Source organism: Vitis vinifera, chromosome 19 (genome assembly GCF_030704535.1).
Source record: "Vitis vinifera cultivar Pinot Noir 40024 chromosome 19, ASM3070453v1".
NCBI classification, from domain to species: Eukaryota; Viridiplantae; Streptophyta; class Magnoliopsida; order Vitales; family Vitaceae; genus Vitis; species Vitis vinifera.
The window spans coordinates 26,352,418-26,375,408 of NC_081823.1; the positions used below are offsets into that span (position 1 = coordinate 26,352,418).

Sequence of the window (22,991 nt, forward strand, 5' to 3'; positions counted from 1 at the left end):
AGGTGCAACATGATGTAATGCATCGTTTTGCTTTAGGGCACCAGAAGTGGGTATTGGGAGATGAGTTTTACCCACGTAAAGCTGAGATGTTATAGTATGCATATATGTGGGGTATTGGAGTGCACTTATATAGGTGAGCATGGTTTGCAATTAATCTTGCGTGAAGGCTGTAATGGATTAAGATGCATTTCTTCCCGGACAAAATAAAAAATAACAAATATAAAAAAAGCCTTCAGAAGTGCGTGATGCGCTTGTATTTGAATCAAGAAGATCAGAGATAACATGCATCGCCAATAGACATAATGTCATCTAACATGCAATAATAAAACAATTATGCCACATTTATTGTGATCAAGAAGCTCTAAGCTATTTAGAGAAGAATGTGGAGGAAACTAGGCGCTAGAAATACGTCCCCCTCATTTACCAACGACTAGGAATTCCTTATTGAGCAAAAGGCAAACAAATAACTATAATCCTCTCATGTTAATAATACAACCTTTTAGGAGGAAAGAACCCTAATATACTTTTTCCATTTACTAAAAATTTACTCATTTAAACAAAAAATGAGATGTTTACTTTTGCCACATTTGATCTCCTATGGCAGGAATGTCCAGTTGGATCATTAAATCCATGAGATGTTCCAAGGAGTTGTGACTACTTGACCATCGTATATCCATGAGATTTGAAGATGAAAGGGCAACACAAATAAAATCAGATCAAAACAAAGTGTAATCCATGATTACATCACTACGTTTATACCCAAATGTGGGCAACAGAAAAGGCAAGCAGCCTCAATGCCCATCAGTTGCTTTAGGCATAAATGTCTGACAAGCACTTAACCAAAAATTGATAAAATAGTAATGCAACATTTACTACCATCTTTGAAGTAATTTTACAAGTACTTGATTGCACCAAAAAACAGTATCCATTGCATTTCCGCCTTTCTCTCCTATTTTCGTTTCACAATTATGCCACATTTGTTGTGATCAAGAAGCTCTAAGCTATCCAGAGAAGAATGTGGAGGAAACCAGGCACTAGAAATATGTCCCCCTCATTTACCAACGACTGGGAATTCCTTATTGAGCAAAAGGCAAACAAATAACTATAAGCCTCTCATGTTAATAATACAACCTTTTTAGGAGGAAAGAACCCTAATGTACTTTTTCCATTTACTACAAATTTACTCATTTGAATGTCCAGTTGGATCATTAAATCCATGAGATGTTCCAAGGAGCTGTGGCTACTTGACCATTGTATATCCATGAGATTTGTAGATGAAAGGGCAACACAAATAAAATCAGATCAAAATAAAGTGTAATCCATGATTACATCACTACGTTTATACCCAAATGTGGGCAACAGAAAAGGCAAGCAACCTCCATGCCCATCAATTGCTTTAGGCATATATGTCTAACAAGTACTTAACCAAAAATCGCTAAAATAGTAATGCAACATTTAGTACCATTTTTGAAGTAATTTTACAAGTACTTGATTGCACCAGAAAACAGTATCCATAGCATTTCTGCCTTTCTCTCCTCTTTTCGTTTCAGTTGAGATGGATATATGATGCTTGGCTGCCCTGTTACATCAAAAGAACTTTTATATTGTAATACTGAAAATTTGAAGTTCTGTTTAAGTCTCTTCAAATAAAAGATCCCAATAAGTATCAATATCATTCTTTAAACTAAAAGAGCAAATCAAGACCTCGATTAGGGTCAAACAACATCAATCTAGGAGCATAAGCCAAGTGATTCCCTTGAGATTTGGGATGTTTTTTTTTGGTTCTTTTGTTTCACTTTTTAAAACAAATGAATTCAACTAATTTACTAGTTGCCTTCAAAATAAGAATTCAAAATGCAATCACATCTGCTAATGCACAACCCCTCACATGGAAAACCTTTTCACAAGACCAAACACCATGATCTTCAATTAGCCACTTAAAAACCCAATAATCAATTATACTGAACAACAAAAGCTTCTTGTCCCGCAACAAAGCAATAGATCAATCTTTGACCTACTTTTCTCGTGTCACACCTTTGCAATCAGTTCTTAATTCCTTCAACAACATAGATTTATTACTAGTAATTATTATTTTAGTGTAGCATCTACCAAGGTTCTCCCCATTTGGTTGAAGATGTGGACTCCTAACCCTCAAATATAGAAATATTCTATCCTATGATGTCATTTTTAGTTAGGCATGATACCCTTGCATATTATATTCAATAAGATATGTTATATTATACTTATACAGGTTTGAAAAATAAATAAAAAAATGATAAAGGAAAATTTATTACTTGTGAATGTTCGATACTTGTTTAAAATATAAATAACATATTGCATTCCAATATTCACTATTAAAAAAAGTATGAAATCTCACATTTTAGTATTATTTACAAATTGTTCTATAATTTATAATTTAATAGGTAATTTTTATTTATTAATAATATTCATGATTAAAATATTTAAAATCTATTAATAAAAAATATTATACCATGTTGTTAAATATAAAATACAAGTTGCGTGTATTAAATAGTTATTATTTTACAATATATTTTTCATATTTCTTTTTAAACTACATTTATAAAAAAAAAATATTTCTTTTTAAACTACAAATTTATTTACTTATTTTTTTATTTTTTTATTCATTATTATTATTTTACAAAATGAGTAATATAGAAAATTGAAGAAAATGGATAAGAAAATTAAATTTATGATTAACAAGATATGTATATATCATATCTCAAGTTAGGATTATCATATCTTTGTGTATATGATATATAAAAAAGATGTGGAATAATATATCCTACCACTTATTGTCCTATGTTTGGTTAAGGATGAGATATAATAAGTAATGGGATAACTTATCATATCTCCTCATCAACGAAACATGAGATAAAATATATTACCCCATCTCTTATTGTATCCCATACTATATATAACTGCCCAAACATAACCTACATGAATGTCTCCTCCAATAGACATCATCAAGCAAAATTTTGATGGATGCTCTTTAAGTAACCTAGGACAATTGGGAATTACAGGAACACCAACAGACCATCACGAAACATAAGCAAAAAACATTCTCTAAGAATTTTGGAGTACATCTAGTCGTTGTGGTGGAAATTTTAGCGTTGTTGGAAAGCTAAGGCTTGCTAAAGCTGAGGGTTTCCAACCTTCTAGGAGAAAAGATTCAGCAATAGTCCCATCTTAGGTAAATTAGAAGGAGAGAAGCTTGTGGAGATTTGATGGATGTCTACGCCAAACTTTTGACATTACTCTAGAGTTGGGGTGTTTATTCCGTTGAATTCCTCATGCAGCAAATCATTTGGCGGATCTGTTAGTAAAACATGGAGCCAAGAAATTGATTTCTTTTGTAGGGGAGTTCCAACCTCCAAAGCTCTTGAATTTTTTGGAAACATTTTTAGATGCACATCTCTTAACAATATCTAAGGTAGATAGTTTTTTTCCATTTTTGATCAGGGTTATATAGTCATTGTGCTTAGGGGGAGAATTTTTCACCCTTCTTTGTACCTACTCCATGACAATAAAATATTTGTTCCTACATGTACAGGCATTGTTTTTTTTTTTTTTTGATAAGTACATGTACAAGCATTGTTCCAAAAAACCATTTGATGTTGTGTCCTAAATCAACTCCTCAATTTAATCAAGACATATAGATGAGTAAAGGAGGGGACACAACTTTATCCTTTAAACTCAATGCTATCATATCACCAATTTTCAACAAAGCAATTAGCACCCAGGTCATGTTTACGGAGAAAAATCATGTACTCATTATCTAGCCCATTTACCTTCTGCCCAGTAGAGCAGAGTTAGAACTCAAAGAAAGTTCCCAAGTATTCAATGAGAAGAAAGGACTTTGGTAAACAACATGTACATTCAGCAGTCGCAAGACTTATTTAAAGTAAGGAATGAAACACAAACTACACTAACCTGAACAACAAATAAAGCACACCAACACAACAAAACCCATCCTCCCTTGCCTCACCCTACCCTAAATCCCAAAAAAAGGAGAGGAAAATTTATTTTTTTTCATCAGCTAGTTAGCATCTTTATTTATATCCACAGCAAAACTAGCAGTCATAGGATTCTCTAGAAATTGTATATTCAGCTGATCTTTCCTCATATGATGCCAACAGTAAATTACCATGGATTCTTAGTTTGGAGTGGGCATACGAAATATACAATTTTCAGTTTATTCAATAAAGATCTATGGTGTATAACACAAAAATCTTATAAGAAAAATACATAAAAGTTTGCAGTTACATAACCCAAGATCCAAAAGGTCATCTTTCCACAACCCCGATAGGATGATGAAGGTGAGTGACAATTACTTTAGACATATGTGAACAACCGAAACCGCAAGAAGACCAAGGAAACACTGTTTGACTACTCATGCCCATCAGCTGCTTTAGACATAGATGTTTGACAATTAACCAAAAAACTTTAAAATAGTAAAGCAACATTTACTACCATCTGTGAGGTAATTTGACAAGTATTTGATCAAGGCACAACACATACACAGTCCTCTCCCTCTCTCTCTCTCTAATACTGAAAATTTCAAATTTGTATAAATTTTCTTCAAATGCAAGATCCCAATAAGTATCAATATCATTCTTTTAACTAATAGAACAGCAATCAAGAAGTATAAGCCAAGTGATTACCAAGAAATTAAAAGCCATTTTTTAAAAAAGAATTCAACTGATTTACTCGATGCCTTACAAATAAAAATTCAAAACGCAATCACATCCACCAATACACAACAACTTATGTGGAAAACCTTTTCACGGGATAACATGTTGGAACAACACAAACAAGCTCCTTGTTCCAAAGCAAAGCAATAGATCAATCTTTGACCTGCTTTTCTCGTGCAACAGCTTCGCAATCAATTATTAATTTACATATTTTTTAGGTTTTTTAATTGAACAACTTTTTTGTTTTTGACAAAACGAATAATATAGAAAATATGAAGAAAATGGATAAGAGGATTAAATTTATGATTAATAAAATATATATATCTCATATCTCAAGTTAGGATTATTATATCTTCATGTATAGAGGATATAAAAAAGAGGTGGAATAATAAGATATGTTCTTAATTCCTTCAACAACATAGATTTATTACCAGTAATAATTATTTTAGTGTAGCCTCTGCCAAGGTTCCTCCCATTTACTTGAAGATGTGGATTTCCAACCCTCATACATTGAATCAAAACTTTTGGACAAATGAAAGACTTTCATTTAAAATTTGAAAAATAAAGAGGATGGAAGAAGGGAAAGCGCAAACAGACTAAGAGAAAGACTGGTTAAGGGAAGGAAAACCTCATTTTATGACCTTAGTAAAGTCCTACATGGGCAAAGCCAAGTAAAATTCTCACCATCACCAAACTATTCCTAAAATCTATTAAAAAGCTTGTAAAAAGTTAACCCTGAGGGGTAGCTCAATTGGTCCAACCTTGGGCTTTGCTCTCCAATGGTTATCAGTTCGAGTCCTCTCAGGGCCATTGGAGGATTTACCTGATCCTTAAATTCAAGGCCTTGCGGGATTAGTGGAGGTGCACGTAAGCTGGCCTGGACACCCAAAGTTATCCAAAAAAAAAGCTTGTAAAAAGTTACAGTGACATTAAATGAGAATTCCTTGTACTTTTCTCTGTAAGACCAAAAATGTTAAGAGCAAGTAGTAATAGAGAATGAAGAGAAAATGTCATGGTTGTCTCCAACATTCTCTCACACTCCCAATTGACTAGGTCGGTGTTGGAGGGAGCATGTTATCGGTCATTGCAGTGGCCTCTCTAGCACTTTCCAAAGAAGAGTTTCATAGTTTGGGAGGCATACAATGCAGTGAAAGTTATGCTAGTGATTTCCATTCAACTAGTTAACCAGCAGCATTGAGTTTAAAAAGAATAAGAGATTAGCAAGCTTTTTGAAGCAATTTTGAATGCTCCTAAGTGGGTAAGCGGTTGCTTTTAGAGCCATCGAGCTACAAGTTTACTTTTAAAAAGTAAGAGCTTGATTGGGAACTGTTTTTAAAAGCAATTTGTTGTTCTTAAAAAAGATTGTTTTTTAGGCTTCAACACATGTTTGGTAATTTTTTGACAAAAAACAGTTTTTTGAGAACTTTTTCTTAAAACCGAATATTTTTTTATGACATTTTAATTGTTTTTAGTTGTTTTTATTTGTTTTATAAGAGCTATTTTAAAATTATTAATACAAATATAAAGAATAATTGAAAATAAAATATAACAACTAAAAATTATTTTTAAAAATATTTGGAAACACAAAAAAACATGCATATTATTTTTCAAAAAATATCAGAGTTGTTCTTTAAAACAATTTGCAAAATTATTTTTGAAGACAATTCTCAAAATTTATATTTTGAAAATCATTTTCAAAAAGGTTCCCAAGAGGCTCTAAAAGTTTCTATCATTAAATGGGTAGGGAGTCTCCCCCATGAAACTTGAAAATGAATTATGAACATCAGAAAATCTCTTTTAATCATTCTCCTAGCCCAACACCTACCCTCTTAGGAATGACAAAAAGAGACATTAAGCAAATAGGCAAGTTAGACGAAGTGCTTTTTATCAGAGTTTAGCTTCCTCCTCCTAATAGATATTGTATCTTCCACAAAGCAAACCTTTTATGAAAATTTTCCTCCATCCCATCCCACAACCAAGAGGACCTGAAAGGGGCTCACAAAGGAAAAGCCCAAAAAGGTGGTTATGAGATTGCTTGCACTACATCCTAAAATAAAAATCATATCCTCTATATTTGAAACCACCCCAACAGGAATCAACTCGTTTTTCCCTAATTGATCTTTAACCCTGATATTGCCCCAAGCCACATGAATATCGAACTTAGGTACACATCTTTTAATAGGTAAAAGGCAAAATATATTGAAAGCGCTTGGAATAGGCACATCAAGTACACACAAGGTGAACAAAAGGTGTTGAAAGGCACGCAAAAGGGAAAAGAAACAAACACTGCCCAATACAAGAACCACGCCCTAAAGATCAAGAACAAAAGGAACTCTTCCTAGCACCCATTCGACCAACACGCTGCCAAACTAAAACTAATAAAGCATAACTAAACGAAGCCTACCCCTAACCTAACCTTCAAGCCACTCTTCCCAACTCCAGCTTGAACCCTCAAAGACCACCTTCCACCCATTTTTCCAACTTCTTCACTCTTTTTGGCTTGATTGAGTTTACAGATCAAGGGTCACCTCCCCTTCCTCATTGTTCATAGCAAGGAAGGAAAGCAAAATTAATTTTTGGACTGATGTTTGGTGTAATGGTACAAGGCTGTCCCAAAATTTCCCTTGCCTATTCGCTATGGCTTCCCATAGGAATGCTACGGTGGAGGAGATGTGGGATCAAAATTTCAGTCAAGGGGGTTGGAATCTAAGATTTTTGAGGGACTTTAATGATTGGGAGATGGATATGATAGAGGACTTGCTCCATGCTCTAAGGGGTTACAAGCTTTCTATGGAGGAAGATTCAGTCTGCTGGAAGGGATGAAAGAATGGAAAGTTTAGGGTTAAAGAAGCGTATAGATTGGTGGCTAGATCCAATGATATTGTTTTTCCGTCAAGATGCATTTGGGTGGATTCAATTCCAACCAAGGTGGCATTCTATGCTTGGGAGGCTACATGGGGGAGGGTGCTCACTCTTGATAGACTCCAGAAAAGAGGATGACAGCTTCCTAATTGTTGCTTTCTGTGTGGTTGTGAAGAAGAAACTGTAAATCATACACTTATTCGCTGTGTAATGGTCAGAGTTCTGTGGGATATTGTCCTTGGGTTATCAAGTGTGCAATGGGCCTTTCCAGAAACTGTAAATGAGGTCTTAACTAGTTGGAGGGGCCCTTTTGTGGGAAAGAAAAGGAAAAAGATATGGAAATCCATACCGTTGTATATTTTTTGGACTGTTTGGAAGGAAAGGAATATACTAACTTTTAGGGGGGGAGTGTTAGATATTCAAAAGCTTAACAATTCTTTTGTTTGTAGTTTGTGGAGCTGGGCTAGATTGTATATTAGAGAGGAACGTCTGTCCCTTATAGGGTTCTTGGAATGGTTAGTGTCCAACTAAGGGGTGGTGAGACTTTGTTGGGCTTCTTTTTGCTTTTAGAGGGGGTAGTTGCTTTGTATACCCCCTGTATACTTTGTAACTTTCCGTCTCTACATTAATACATTTTGCCTTACTTATCAAAAAAAAAAAAAAATGATTCCTAAGCAACACAAAGACTAAATAAGGAAAACAATTAAAAGATGTTTAAACATAATTGGTCACTAAACACACACATGGGTACAAACATTTTGTTAAGAAGAATGTTTAAATTCTCATGGGTTCTCCTGACTTCTAATTGAACTACAATAGCACAGTTGCTTATCATTATTTCAAAGACTCGATAGCATGCATATTAACAATGGTTTGATAATGAATTCCAAATAAGCAAAAGGATGATCAATATATTTGATCAGTGAAGCATACCAATTTTTTTTTTTTACTAATTTATTTAAAAAAAAACACACAATAAAGAAAAATTTTGTCAACATATTGAATAAAGCTCTAAAGTCATGATATTGACAAGGGAATATGTCATTTTATTATTGATCCTCCTTGGACTCTAATCATATGAAGCATCCAAAATTTCCAAATCTCCATTTAGTTTTCTACCATATTAACATAGCACAAAAGCTAAATGGCCTTGTACGTACCTCAAGTTAAAGCGCTCAAACTGATCTCAAGCTAAATACAGTGTTCTTCTATCCTTCCCTGGTCATTCAAAATCCGAACAAAAATTAGGAAAAAGAAATGAAACAGAAAATGAAAAATAAACAAAAGCAGACGACAACCAGGAACAATGAAGCTCCCTGTCCTAATGACACACCTAAATTTGAATTATATCTATCCTAACAACAAAAACGACCTAACTTAAGCCAAAGCATGTTGCTCTGCAATTAAGAGTGCTATAGAAATCTCAAAATAATACAATAGTAAGTTTAATTTTTTCCCCACAAACATGAACCTATGTTGTGAGATTCGTACCAACCCAAATAAAAAATTTCATCGCCCAGGGTAAAAATAAATAAATAAATAAGGATAATACCACAAGTAGACACTAGTACAGAGAAAAAAGCTTTTCACAACTTCTCAAATACCAAGTAGAAAAGAAAAATGTGCCACATAAGCTTTAACAGAAGCAACAAAGTAGAAAAGGAAAATAGAGCAATAAAACCCTAAGAATAAATTATATCCAAAGAAAGATGAAAATCAACTATGGAAGCAATAAAACTTAAAACTAAAAATAAAACAAAATCAAACTGAAAACCACATTAAAACAAAGTTATCTCAAAACAAAGGAAAACAACACTTTGGAACACTGATGCTTCACTTCAGTTCATGATTTCAAAATTCAAAAGTATCTTTATGAAACTGACCAATCCAATAACCCTAACTAAAAACAATATAGAAATATATTTTGCTAGTTGGAACTATGGTAGTTGTGTCCTAGAAAAAGATTTCAGCCACTTCTTAACATACATGAAAATGCCAAGACATTGCATACTTCCATTCATTTGGCGAAGTAAGCGGGGTCTAACACTTGTCTTGATGCGTACAATATAAAAATTATCAAAATACAACACTGAATGGATTATGGCAACCCAAATTACCAACAAAGTTACAAAAAATAAAAACCATTTTTCAATTTTTTCTTTGTTAAGATGCCTGGCATCATTCTCCCCCAAATTGGACTTGAGTTTTGTAATATTGAATTATATTGATGACTGCCTACAATACTTGCATCTTGGCAATTGAAGTAAATATCTAGTTGACGAGACTCTACCCTTTTTGTCTAAAGCAACAAGATCAATGATGTTAAAGATTCCTCCTTCCAATCACCATAAAAAGATGTAATAGTTTGAATATTCTAGCTATATAGGTTAATGCTATTCTAAAATATATTGAACATGACTATAATTTCTTTTATATACATTCAAAGCACATCCATGTCTATGTATGCGTATCAACTCAGCCCCAATCCTCATCTCTAAACTATGATGCACATGCACATGCGAATAGGTGCTTTGCATATAAAACTTTGGGAAGAAACATGTTATGCTCAATTAGGATTGGATTTGGTATATCAGAACGAGATATCCTGTCATAGGTAACCCTAGAGGTGCATTATGACAGTGAGTAAGAAAAAACCCCATCAAGGTAATTTGGGGTTTTATAAGCAAAGTAGCAATTTTTTACTGAAAACCACAAGATGAATAATTGTATGTAGAGGCGTGGGGATAAATACAAAGTAGTGAATGATTATACATAGGAATGGATATCACAAGATGAAAAATAATACATAGAAATGGATACAACGTAATGAAAGATTATGTAGAAATGCACGGAGAGAAAAAGATTGAAGACAGACCATGAATGGAAGTAGGCACTACAAATGACAGGATTCTCTAGGCCCCATGCATGAAGGTTGTAGAAACCTTTTGTCAAGCAAGTGACAGATAAAAAAGGTGGTAGCTCATCACTATCTTGAACAGGTGCTGAGGCGCAATAGTCTTGGCTCGCTTGGCTCACTTGGGGGCTGGAGCTGAGGAACCTTCGGCACTAGTCACAGCGGGGGCCTGAGCTGAGGCATGCAGCTTCTCAATGTGAAAAGTGGTAATATAAGCGGTAGTGTGTTTGCCTTCCCAAATACCTGCCATAATGACGCACATCTCCTTCTCACCCATATTAATGACGGCTCCTGAGGTTGAAATCAAATTGTACTTGTAATACTCGTTAAACACCTCATCCAAGAATTGATAAGAAGGAGAAGTACCATCGCTATGAATCAAGACTGCAAACGCGGTGGCGCTATGAAGGCCAATGAAGATGTCATCATATGGGGGCACAATCTTGGCAGGATGAATACAAGACTGCATAGGATGGAGGAGGGGTGTGGCAGAGAACTTAGAACCAAGCGAATCCCATATTTTGGTATTGACATTGTAAGAATGATAATTTTTGCTAGCCTTCACATAAATACTGGTTCCCATGACTGAAATTGCATGTACTTCAAACTCTTCTACGTCTATCCAATTCTCTCGAGGGTAGAAAGGAGGATCAGGTAGGGCTTCCCATTGGCCCACAGATGGATCATAAACTTCGAAAGTTGGAAAAAGAAGATCGTCCTGAGGGTAGAAATATGGATTGCCGTAAAGCACATATATCTTCCCTTCAACTTCCGCAATATAGGGATTAGGTTTCGGGCCAAGCATGGCGGTCGGAAGCTTACATAAGTCAGTGATGGAATCGGGCGTGGTGAGATCTGATACGTAGATATAAGGGGAAGCCCCCTGTGTTCCGAAGGACGAATCAACCTCGATGTCGTCTTCCTCGTAATAAAGTTGTTCCATGGAAACTCCTTCCGCGCTTTTTTCGTCGCCGACCAGGTAGAGTTTGGATTCCCGTACGAAGAAGCGCATACCGTAGGGAAACCCGTTCGCCACCATATTGAGCACCTTGAAGACCGGTGGCGATGGCATCTGAGATTTAAGATCCTTTTCAGGACGGGTTGTCAACCTGGCCGGATCGATGGCCAGCAGAAGTGAGGGTGTTGCTACCAACAGCACACCTTTGCATTCCATCTCAATTTCTAGGGTTTCCGACTTTTGCATTTTACAAAATTATTTTTATTTTCAATAATACTTCAACTTTTAAGAACAAGCATAAGAAATCATGGTTAAACATGGATTTAAAAAAAAATAATTTAAGTACGAGGGTTTTGCTGTTTTCGTTTCTGCTAATCTCCCTTGTTCTGATTTCTTTCCATTTGCCTTCTGAATTGGATTGTGGGTTCTTTTAGGGTTAGGGTTAGGGTGTCTTTTGGTGGGACTGGGGGATTTGAGGAATCGTGTGATCAAAATTTTTTATCGTCTCCGGTTGATTTCTTGTTCTTATACTATTTGGATCTGTTTATGGGTTGAAATATATATTTTTTTTTTTTATCAAATCTGGTTTGTTTGGTTAGGGTTTTGATTTCTTAGTGTAGTTGGATTGCTTGTTTTTACGGTGAATTCCAATTGGGTGAATAAAACTTTTTTCAGAAAGATGGTATGGCTCTGCATTATAATATCATTCATTTTGGTTTGGTTAGCTTATCTATGCAAAGTTCGTCATGCATCATGCTTGCCATCAAAGGTTCCATTCTTGAATGACAGTGGGAAGAATCCTTATAAACTTTTCCTCATTGTTCGTTTTTTATCGTTTGTGAAGTCTAATAAATTTTACTTACCAAAATCAGGAGAAGCCCTTTAAAAATGAAATGTTTTGCTGGTTGTTACCCACCTAAATGATGACACTATGTAAGCTTTAAAATCCTTATATGTGTACATATAATTTTTTAAAATAATCCCATGATTTTATTATTGCTTAATGGCTTAAGTTTGTGACTTTTTGTACGGATTGAATTAGGGTCTGCCATTTTAGGGAACTTAATACTTATCATATACTAGACTTAGGTTTTGAAACCTCAGTAATGTGTCCACAGTTTTTTAAGTATTGTAATAATGTAGTATGATCATATTTTTAAATAAACACTATTTGATGTTAATAGTTGGCTTCGATAGCTTATCAACTCCAACTGAAATGCTAGACTTTTCCTGCTTTTTAGAAGTAATCTTCATATTTTAACAGGTGATACAATGCCATTGCCTCATTATTCATGCCTATTTAGGTACACATGGTCTTGGTGAATCTTTTGGCTTCAATTGTATTGACCGGAATCTCTGAGTTATTTGAAGTAGATATCTGCCATGAATCAAATGCCATTGAAATCAACTTCTTTGATGATAATTCCCCTTAGCAGAGGAGAGGTGTAACTCACCAGTGGAGACATAAAAAGTGTCCTTTTGTAGATGTGGTTTAGTAGGATCTAGGCTCAATAGGAGAAGTAGCTTGGCTTCAACTTTGGGAGAGGAAGTTGCAAAGTAGGGAGGAATAGTTGAAATGTTGTTTGGTCGGGAGGTATAGAGGGGCTTCAAACCCAATGCCAAAGTTGATATCATTGAAAAGATGGGTGATTCATTATTAGTCGTTAAAAGAGGGAGAGAGAGGGTGAAGATTTCAGTACTTTGGGGTGCCCTGCTACTGTTAGATTTTGAGGATGGATTCGACGTAGAAAGAGTGCTCATTAGAGGCTTAAAGTGGTTTAAGGAAAAGGTTTTGCATCTAGAAAGGTGGACTCTATAGGTTGGGTGTTTTCATAACCGTGTTTGTTAAGGAAGTGTGCATGATAGTGTTGGGACTTCCATTGGCTAGAAGCTCTAGTCTTCCCCACATATCACTGTTCCAGCTCCTGCTCCTGATCCTGACACAACAGGAAGGGAACTGGAAGAGAAGGCTATCTACACCACAATGAATTATCATTTTCTTATCTAGTTAGATGTTAAGATAACACATCTCACCTTGGCAGGGAACATGGAGAGAGACAAGTTTACACTAACATGTGATCGTGGTTGTAAGATGGGGGCCTTCACTACAACCCAACTCGAGGGCCATGGCTGGTGTGTTCTTCACACTAACAAAGATGCTGACGGATTCTATGAGATTGCAATTCGCTTTCATAGCGAGTATATCTTACGACCACTCTTGAAAAAAATAGTGAGAGGAGAAACTCTTTGTTTTTATGAAGAATTTAATGATACGCTATATGGATGGTTGCACAATAACAGTAACAGGATCATAACTCATTCAGGTCATCCTTCTAAAGAATTTTTACAAATTGCAAGGTGAGAGAGTATATTTTTTGGTTTTGTTGTTATTATTGTTGTTTTTTTATGTCATTTTTTTTTTGTATTGTGTTTGATTTTATGTTTTTTAACATTCTCAGGGACATTTTGAGAGGGGTTATTTTGGTCCGAGATAAAGGCATACATCTTGGAAATTTAAAGAGAAAAAATGTGGTTATAAAAGAGGGAAGGGCAAAATTGATCTGTATTTCTAATGATCATCATATCAGTGGCCTCATTGCTTTCTCAAACTTTATGAGAGGCATTTTAGTGGAAAAAAAAGGGTACAATTCCAAACTAGGGATTTTGATGATTTCCTTAGCTTATTGAAGGGGTCCTATTTTTCTAGGTAACAAAAATTTGTTTTAACTTGTTTATTTTATATTTTAATTTATTAATTTGATATTCTCTCTTTTTAACTTAAATTTTCTATTATATGCAGACGAAGGATGCTCAGCTTACCTCTACACCCCATATTTTGGGGCCTTTCGGAAAGCTTTTTTATCGGTTGGTTGCCCATGATATTCTCGATTTTGAGGGTGTGACTAGTGAAATTATCTTGGCAAAGATGCATAGGTGGACTGATCGGCGGGATTGGACTCAATATGTGCCCAATGAAGGTCGATTTGTTGATATATTGCGAAAAACTAAAACTGTATCCGACGATGTACAGACATTTCTAAGATACGACCGAAATGTAGTCGCTCATGCTAATCAGGTGGGTATAAATTTTTAAATCTCAAGTTTTATATTATGTTCTTAGTTGTAATTAACTTAGTTAGATGCTTTTTTTTTTTTTTGTTTTTTTTGTTTATGGTGTAGGGCATTGCTAAAAGGAGGAAGTTGGCCTCACAAACCAGGTTGAATACGTGGATTGAGGACACTGTGGAGGAGGTTGTTGCTCGCCTCGACATGATATGGTCGGGGTTTATTAATTCAATTCATAGGATTTATAGCAAGCATGACATTACCATTCCAGTTGATGACCAGTAAGTTTCGTTTTATTATTATTTATTTAAAGATTTTATTCTAATTTGATACTTATTAATATTACTGTTTTTTTAGGTGGCTGGAGTAGTCCACTTATTACTGTTTTTTTGTACATAGGAATCTCAATGCAACTTCGGTACTTTTTACTAGTTCAAACGAAAATTTAGCATTTTTTTTTCCATATATTCATGTCTGTAAATTTTTCTCATTGTAAACACAGGGAAACTATTGGTAGTGTTGGTCTTTTTAAGTAAATACTTTTTCAGAAGAATAATTTGGACTGCCCTGCTTCAATTGGCACTGCAGCAAGAGCCACCTGACTATTTTGTGGGGCCCCATGAGAGGATAAATAGAACTTGTTTGTTTTTGTAATATTTTATTTACATTAAGCATTAAAAAGTAAAGAAAAACCAATATATTACTTTTTTACTTAAAAAAAAATTAATTAGTTAAAAATGATAAAATAATATTCATATTTATGAATTTAACATCTCTCATATTTTTGTTTGAAGAGTAACCCATTTTTGACATATGTCTTTGATTATTTTAAGTATTTACATGTATGTTTTAAAAGAAATGATTATTTTTACAAGGAAAAAAATAAGGGCATTTTTGTCAAAAATAAAAATAAAAGGGTTAAATTTCAAAATTAGGTTTTTAATGACCTTTGTAATCAAATAACCCTTTAGAAAAAACCAATATTTTGGTTTTTTCTATTCAAGTAAAAATTTATAAAAAATTATGAAAAAATAAAATAAAAAACAAAACAATTTAAAGTCTAAAAACAAATTTACTTTCAACAAAAAAAAAAAAAAAAAAAAACAATATTAAGTTTAGGTCATTTTATTTAGACTAAAATTGAGAGATTTTTGGTAATAAGAGTTCATTTAAAAGGATTCTAAATACATAAAAAATGTATATATTTTTTTTATTGAAATCATGTGTATGACAAACATAAACAATTCTTAAAGCAAAAATAATTTTTTTTGTCATATAAATATTATCAAAAAGATTATTAAAAATTTTTTGGTTTATATTTAAATGCTAAGTAATTTTTTTTTTTTTAAGAAAAACATTTTAATAAAGATTCGTTAACAAAAGTGTTAGGTTCACTTTAGCAAAAAATCATTGTTAAACAAGCTCTAAATAATTTTGATTTAAAGCTTTTTTTGTAATCTTTTTACAAGAGTTTGATAAAGGAAAAAACTTGGTGTTTGTAGAAATAGATTTGTGGTCTAAAATGTTTTTTCTAAAAATATGTGTGGACCCCGCATTTCGGCTCATGCACTTCCACTCGATGGCGAGCTCGATTTTTATTTTAAAATGATTTTTATTTTTAAGAAAATGACTTAGAGTCGACACTTATTTTTGTTTTATTTTAAAAGGGTAAACAAAATAAGAAAGAAAACTCTAAGTGTGACTCCTTATTTTAGAAAAGGTGGTCTACGAAAAATTAGATCAGGTTCGGGTATCAGGTTACTTATCGGGAAGGTACGGTAAAGACTGTAGCACCCCTCTAAGTCCCTAAAAATGGGACTCTACTAATAAAATGAAATTGACGTGACAATCGACAAGAAAATCAATGAATACCGGCATGATCACATACTGAAAGTCAAAGCATAGATGGATGATGGTCAGAGTGAGAAAAGATGCATACCTAATCGGCAAACAGCAACGCCCTATCAAGAAATAGGGTTAGTGCATAGTAATGAACATAAAATATATCACTCATATCTCCAAACAAGATAAAGAACCACCAATAGCATACATGACACTTCATTCAAAATTCATTTTTATCTTAAAGAAAATTTATTTGATGTTGGGCCCCACCAAAGCCCATTTATTTTTGCATGAATTAATTCCAATAACTCCATTATTTTGGAATTACAGGATTTAATCCTTGATTGTTTTAAAACATTTTTAAAAACAAAGGAGATATAAAAATCGTTTGGCAAGAAGAAAGATGAGTGTATATGCAAGAGACTCTAGATCGTCTCTTCTGTTGGCAGTTCTTCCCAAGTGAGCATGAACACTAGCATATCTCACAGTTCCTCTAAACATATCAGGCCGCTGATCATATTCAACATGCTGCCCATTAGCACTGTCCCTCCACTTTGTCGCTAATCCAAGGTCAACAAGAAACAACTTCTTCTCTTGTGGTGTAGATGGCTTGCCCAGTAAAAAGTTTTCCGATTTTACATCTCCATGCACATAACCTCGTGAGTGCGTCTTCTCTAGGATTGATAAAGACTCAACTGCAATACAAGCTACCATTTCTGAAGACATCGCTTGCCCTGAAGAATTCCATACATCCCATAAGCTAGGCCCTAGTATGTCCAAAACCATCACATAATAGTCTCCTTGCTTTCCTTTATAGTGTACTTTAGGCACTCCATGACTGCCACCCAGAGTGTTGTACACCAGCCACTCATATGGAGGACCACAATGGCAGCCTTTATGTGTAGCAGGTTTTTGCCGTCAGTAACCAAGAAGGTAGGGTCCCTAAGTACTGATCAGCAAATGAGATGGTGGATTCTCCCTTCAGAATGGCCGAAACTTCTAGCTTACACTTTTCATTGCACCGGTGACAAAGAGTTATAGACCGATTTGTGCTCTTTAATGGATGTTAGAAATCAGTCAGTGTGGAAAAGAACCCAGCAAATAGAAAAAAGGACCCCATCGAGCTGGACCGTGAGCAGAAACCTTCAACTGAAGATCTAGAAGAAAAGATGGGCAACATATGCAAAGCCCAGTCTTCCTCAATAGAAGGAAACTGAGTTAAAAACTTTGAATATGTTTCATAGCTCCCAGATGATTTCATCAACCATAAATTAAGACGAGCTTTCAACAAACTAGTCAATTTGGAAACAACTCAGCTCGCAGCCTCACCCGAAGCATCATCACCAACCAAAGCCTTCAATTCACCAAAATTTACAGCAATCCCAGGCCCTAAACATTGCTCAGCCATGTGATCTTACTCATTCAACTTCAGAAGCTCAGTGACCTGCAACTTGGCTGTAGCCTCAATTTGGTCGCTCCTTGGGGGTTCAGATGACATCTAAGATGGATCTAATATCTCTTCAACATCCCAAAATAATATGCTTAGAAAGTGCATGCCCATAGCCCGATGCCGCTCCAAGAATAGTTTTCAAGTTCGCTTGCTTGGCCTAAGCACCATCATTAGCATCTTTGCTTGGCTCAGTCGACTTCATGCCCTTGACACTTTATTTCCACCCTCACTGGCCTCGTCTGCTTCAAGTGTTTGTCCAACGTATTGGCTATGTCCAATAAAAATCTTATTCTTGTTTCGAGAAGACATTGTCCGAAGCCACTTGGAACGTTCCCTCGCTGCAACTGCCATTTCCATCATGATATCACTACCTCTTATCAACTCACCTTAACAATGAAGCTGTAGAAATATTAGCCATGTACTGGATAATAATGCATGGCTTTCTGCAACGTGGACTCCGCATTTCTGATTGGAAAGTGCAGGTATACACGCGCAGGGATTTGTGAATCCAAGGCTTTGCATGCTTTTCCTTTGAGGGTCCAGCAAACCACTCATTACTGTGAGGAATGTCCAAGCTTCCATTCAGTGTTCCCTTCAAAATTCCAAACATACAATTGCCAATTAATTGGTATCCTCACAAGCCCGACATCAAGAAAGACATGGAATGGTTTTCCCTGCCGTATGTGGGTTTTACAGTGTAGTCATCACCAATGGATTCCATATTGTATCTTTATTTATTCCGGTCAATATTGGAAAATGTCATGTGGACCATGCAGATAAGAGAACGGGAAATGTGGCAAGGTGATCGGGTAGAGGGTAGGGCATAGGAAGAGTGAAAGATGGCTATGTGAAGAGGTTGGTGTTGAATGGAACCACGGTTAATGATAGAAATGGGTACGAAGGGTTCAGTGGGTATCCTTGATGAAATGAATGGCGAACGATGCTGAAGGAAACGGGTCCAATGGGTATATGACAATTGGAAGTGTGGCATGGAGGTGAGTGTGAAAGATGGATGTAAGTGGATAGACATGTAGGGACCTTCGGAGGTAGATTGCGTGCATGGGATTAAGAAAAAAAAATGGGTATGCTCGGATGTAGAGAGAGAAAGGTGGTGATATGTGTATGCATGGAGATGGGCATGAGAAAGTTGAAGTATGAAGGTTAATGGGATGGAAATGTGGAGAGGTTGTGTGGCTAGGTGAAGTTGAAAGCTAGGGTGTAACCCATCATCATCCTCTATACACCTGGAGTCGTAGTAAAAACATGTTCATGAGTTGAACAGTCATAATTTTGTGCCAATTCATGAGAAAATTTCCTCAACTGAACCATTGAATGACTGCCCTTGGGATGACCAGGTGGAAATCTCCTCTTCAAGCCATTAATCTAATCTCTCACTTCTTCATTGGAACCAAGGTCTCCGCCAACGAGACTGCCCTCACGTGCATGGAAAATCTGAACACGTGAAATAGTGGTATTGTGAACAGCGACACTGCCATCCTACTCTTTCTCTAGTCAGTTATGATGGAATCCAACAATAAGTGTGATCATGTTTCCGGCGATCCTAGCAAATGCAAAACCTCAATCTGGTCCATCTCTAGTAGCACGCCTGTCACCTTAGCTGCCATTTCATGTTCCAGCTGATCCACAAGTGGGTACAAATTCTCACCCAACAATCATTCCCTGCTGATCAGGTGGTGCATTTGCAAGGGCAGTAGCCAGTGCCCCCAATCGGTATGGGTTGTGAGACTGCAGCATCACGGAATGGCATTCTAGCCATGTCATAAGGAACAGAAAGCATGCCTCCATGAACACCATGAATAGGAACATCAGCCATGTTACATCGAAGGGAATATGGTATGAACGGTTAGAAAGGTGGTGAGAGAAAAGTGGCCATGCCAATGGGACTTCTTGTACGTGGGAAATAACAGAGGTGAAATGGAGGTGGATTAGATGGTAGGGGGGATGATGATGAACGGTAAGTGTGCTGTGGTGGAGGTGCTATGATGACCAGGTTCAGTTAGCATTCCTTTCATTAAGCGTTTAGCAATGCTCTGAATCATTGAGAGCCAAAGAACAGTCAAGGCCTTGGATCAATTTGTAGCACCATTGTAGGGATCCCTCCCCCTGATGACACGTGGCACGCATTTCTATCCGGATTAGCTCCATCCGGATTTTCCCCAAGAGGACATGTGGCGCGCTTCCCCTATCCGAACTCCCTCAGGGAGAAGCACACGACACTCGCAAATATCACATCCGGACGATCGCCATATCACATCCGGACGGCCGACATATCCTATCCGGATATGTTTGTCCGAATCGTTGACTAAAGTAAGTCAGTCTTGCTACGTCATTCCGACAGCCTGCCACGGCCCATGTTCCGCCACCTGCAGAGCGAAAGGACAGGAATGATGGCAAGTCACCTCCCGCGATCTCTGATAGCCGCAGCGCCTCCCACGATCTCTGTCAGCCGTCCGTAGGGTGATGATGACCCTACCACCACCTAGAGGCATCATGACAAAACCAAAAAGTCTCCCTACCATTAAAGAGGGAGATAGAGCTTTTGGTACTATATATAAGGACCTTCACACAAGGAGGAAGGTAAACTTACTATACCTAGAAAAAGGCCAACTGTGCCAACTGCTTAATCTCTCTAACCATGGCTGACAAAACCATCGGAAGGTGTGTCCGGACACCTTTTGCAGGGACGACTGAACCAGAACTCTATCATGGTTGAAAGTGTGCGTCCATTTGGCAGCTACGTGGATCATCGGGACGCAAGGTCTCAACAACCATGTATGACAGGTGACCTGGCATAAAGGGACCCATATGATTGAACCCGCTTGCTGACAGTGGAGTAAAAAACCGATAATTGCTCCTCAAAATACCCATCCCTTGTTTTTCCATTCTCATAATGAATTATTCTTCTCCGAAGCCTCCAAAAAACCTTAACAGGCTGATCCTCCTTGTTGCTACCATTTAGCTTCTTTCCATCTTCTAACTCAGCTAGGTTCTTCATTCTACCCATATTCTTACAACTTGAGCAATCATTCTTGCACCTAACTTGCCAACCATCAGAATGCCCATTTCGCAATACAATGCAAAATCCAATTTATTTTACATGAAGGTCCAGGCAAGGAGTCTGTCATTTACTGTACAGAATTCTTCTATTGTGAGTCCATTTCGTTCTCACCAATGTTTGCCACATTCTCAAGCAAAGACTCCTGGAATCCCAAAAACTACTGATATCCCCTTCAGACATTTTCAGATTCAGATTCTGGAGCTGCCAACCACCTCTTCATATCATCATCATTCTCCATCAGCCAATCTCCCCAGATTTCCAGTCTTAAAGCTTGAAAGTCTCTTTCAAAGGAAAACAGAGGAACAAGAGAATAGAAACAGGAACAGAGCATGGAATTTTTAAAAAATATGCAGAACCCATTTCATTATTTTATCCATGGGTCTAACAATCAATGGGTTAAGATGGATGAGGTTTGCTGGGGTAAAACATAAAAATGCAGCAAGCTTTTCAAATATCAAACCAATAATCATCAAAACAAAGCAACCCAACAAGCAAAACTAAAATCACAGAGAATGAGATAGGAGAAATATGAAAGATGAGAATATACGGGAAAACCATAAATGGTCATACCTGAAAGCCTCTTTCTCCTCAAACTTACTCTTCAGGAAAGCGAGAATATCTCTCTGTAACTTACTGAAAATACCCCTCCTCTCCTCACTCAAAACTGTATACGCTCTTCCCTTTCCTCTAGCTTGTCCCTTCAAGCTCCAGAAGCTCCCCACAAAAATATCTCCTCTAATCCTCTGCAAAAAGCACCTTTTAGCTGGCTACGCCCACCTCCCTCTCTCATACGCTCCTCCTCATAACAGAAAATGTTGCCCTCTGAACGCTCCTCTACAGGTGTCAACCATTCATTGACTCATTCAAACCACTAACTAACGTGATTCTCTGATAACCCATTAGGATGCAACACCTGGCTCTTTGAGAGCCCTCCATCTGGCAAAAGTGAGCTGTAGGAAAATGCAAAAAAAAAGGAGCCCCAAAATGGGGGTTTACAATATGTTAAAAAGGCCAAAAAAAAATGGTTAATTATATAACTCATTATGCAACTTTTGGGCCTTCAAATGTGATAAAAATGGCAATGAATAACGGTGGAGCGACGTAAGTCATATCCATAAGGGTTTCATTCATAAGCCTATAAGCCTGTGGTTTGAGGGAAACCAGATTACTACTCAACTATCCAATTGATTTTTGCCTTTTTGCCTTTTTTATTTTATTTTTTTAATCCCTTAAAAAATAAATTAGAATGTATTTGACAATGATTTTAAAAAATATTTTTAATATTTCTAACATTTAAATAATCAAAATTTTCAAATATTAAAAATATTAAAAGCATTCCATAAAATCACGATCAAACCGGTTATTAATATTTTTACCACCTAACTTATTTTTTTAGCTCAGCAGCTGCAATGAATAATTTGATTAGATTAAAATATTGAATTGTACCATTTTGGGTGAAATCATAATTTTCAAAGGCGCACAAGAAGGCCACTAAAGAGGGACAAGTTTGAAGTTTGAATATATTTTTTTACTAATTAACATTTGTTTTATTCCAAAGACATAAAAAAAAAAACTTACATCTTATTTGGAAACTTATCTTGAACACGATTTTTTATTCTTTAGGCATGATAATTTTTTTTTTATTAAAAATGATTTTTCTTAAAAAAATGTTGTTTCTAAAAACAAATATAAGATATTTTTAGATATATAATTGTATAATATTTTTATAAAGAATAAATTGAAAAAACTTCTACATGATGCAATCCGCAACAAGAGATTTTAAGAATTTTCATTTGTTTTCTCACATTGTATTTTTAAGTTATGTTTGATTCTCAAAAAATTTGAAAGAAAGAAAATAGAAGGAATCAAATAATAAAAGAAAATAAAAAAATAGATTAAAAGTAAATAAATTATTTTTATATACTTTAAACTCATTTAATTTATTTTTCTGTAGATTAAATAATTTTAAAGTTCATAAATTTCTAATTAATTTTAATTATATTTGATTTCCTTTTATTTATTTATTTTAATAGTAAGACTATATGAGAAAACCATTTCCCTTATCATTTTTTTTTTGCTTCTTTAATACTTTTTGAAAACCAAACAAA

The 22,991-nt window shown here is 35.7% G+C and overlaps 3 protein-coding genes across 3 annotated transcripts; 1 reads left to right on the top strand and 2 right to left on the bottom strand.

The window, feature by feature from the left end:
* Nucleotides 1-1,275: 1,275 nt before the first annotated feature.
* LOC109121843 (uncharacterized) lies at nucleotides 1,276-11,789 on the bottom strand. Its single transcript, XM_059735642.1, has 4 exons — nucleotides 10,855-11,789; nucleotides 10,517-10,779; nucleotides 8,735-8,792; nucleotides 1,276-1,579 (listed from the first exon to the last, which is right to left on the bottom strand). Exons 1-2 carry the CDS (start codon nucleotides 11,690-11,692, stop codon nucleotides 10,607-10,609), a joined length of 1,011 nt encoding a protein of 336 aa, XP_059591625.1. The 5' UTR covers nucleotides 11,693-11,789; the 3' UTR covers nucleotides 1,276-1,579; nucleotides 8,735-8,792; nucleotides 10,517-10,606.
* A 1,622-nt stretch (nucleotides 11,790-13,411) lies between these two features.
* On the top strand, nucleotides 13,412-14,489 carry LOC132253477 (uncharacterized). The gene is made up of 2 exons (XM_059735643.1): nucleotides 13,412-13,804; nucleotides 13,906-14,489. The coding sequence occupies exons 1-2, from the start codon at nucleotides 13,494-13,496 to the stop codon at nucleotides 14,132-14,134; spliced, it is 540 nt and encodes a 179-aa protein (XP_059591626.1). The 5' UTR covers nucleotides 13,412-13,493; the 3' UTR covers nucleotides 14,135-14,489.
* A 2,225-nt stretch (nucleotides 14,490-16,714) lies between these two features.
* Nucleotides 16,715-17,762, bottom strand: LOC104877804 (casein kinase 1-like protein HD16). The gene is made up of 2 exons (XM_010646857.1): nucleotides 17,684-17,762; nucleotides 16,715-17,247 (listed from the first exon to the last, which is right to left on the bottom strand). Exons 1-2 carry the CDS (start codon nucleotides 17,760-17,762, stop codon nucleotides 16,715-16,717), a joined length of 612 nt encoding a protein of 203 aa, XP_010645159.1.
* Nucleotides 17,763-22,991: the final 5,229 nt, after the last annotated feature.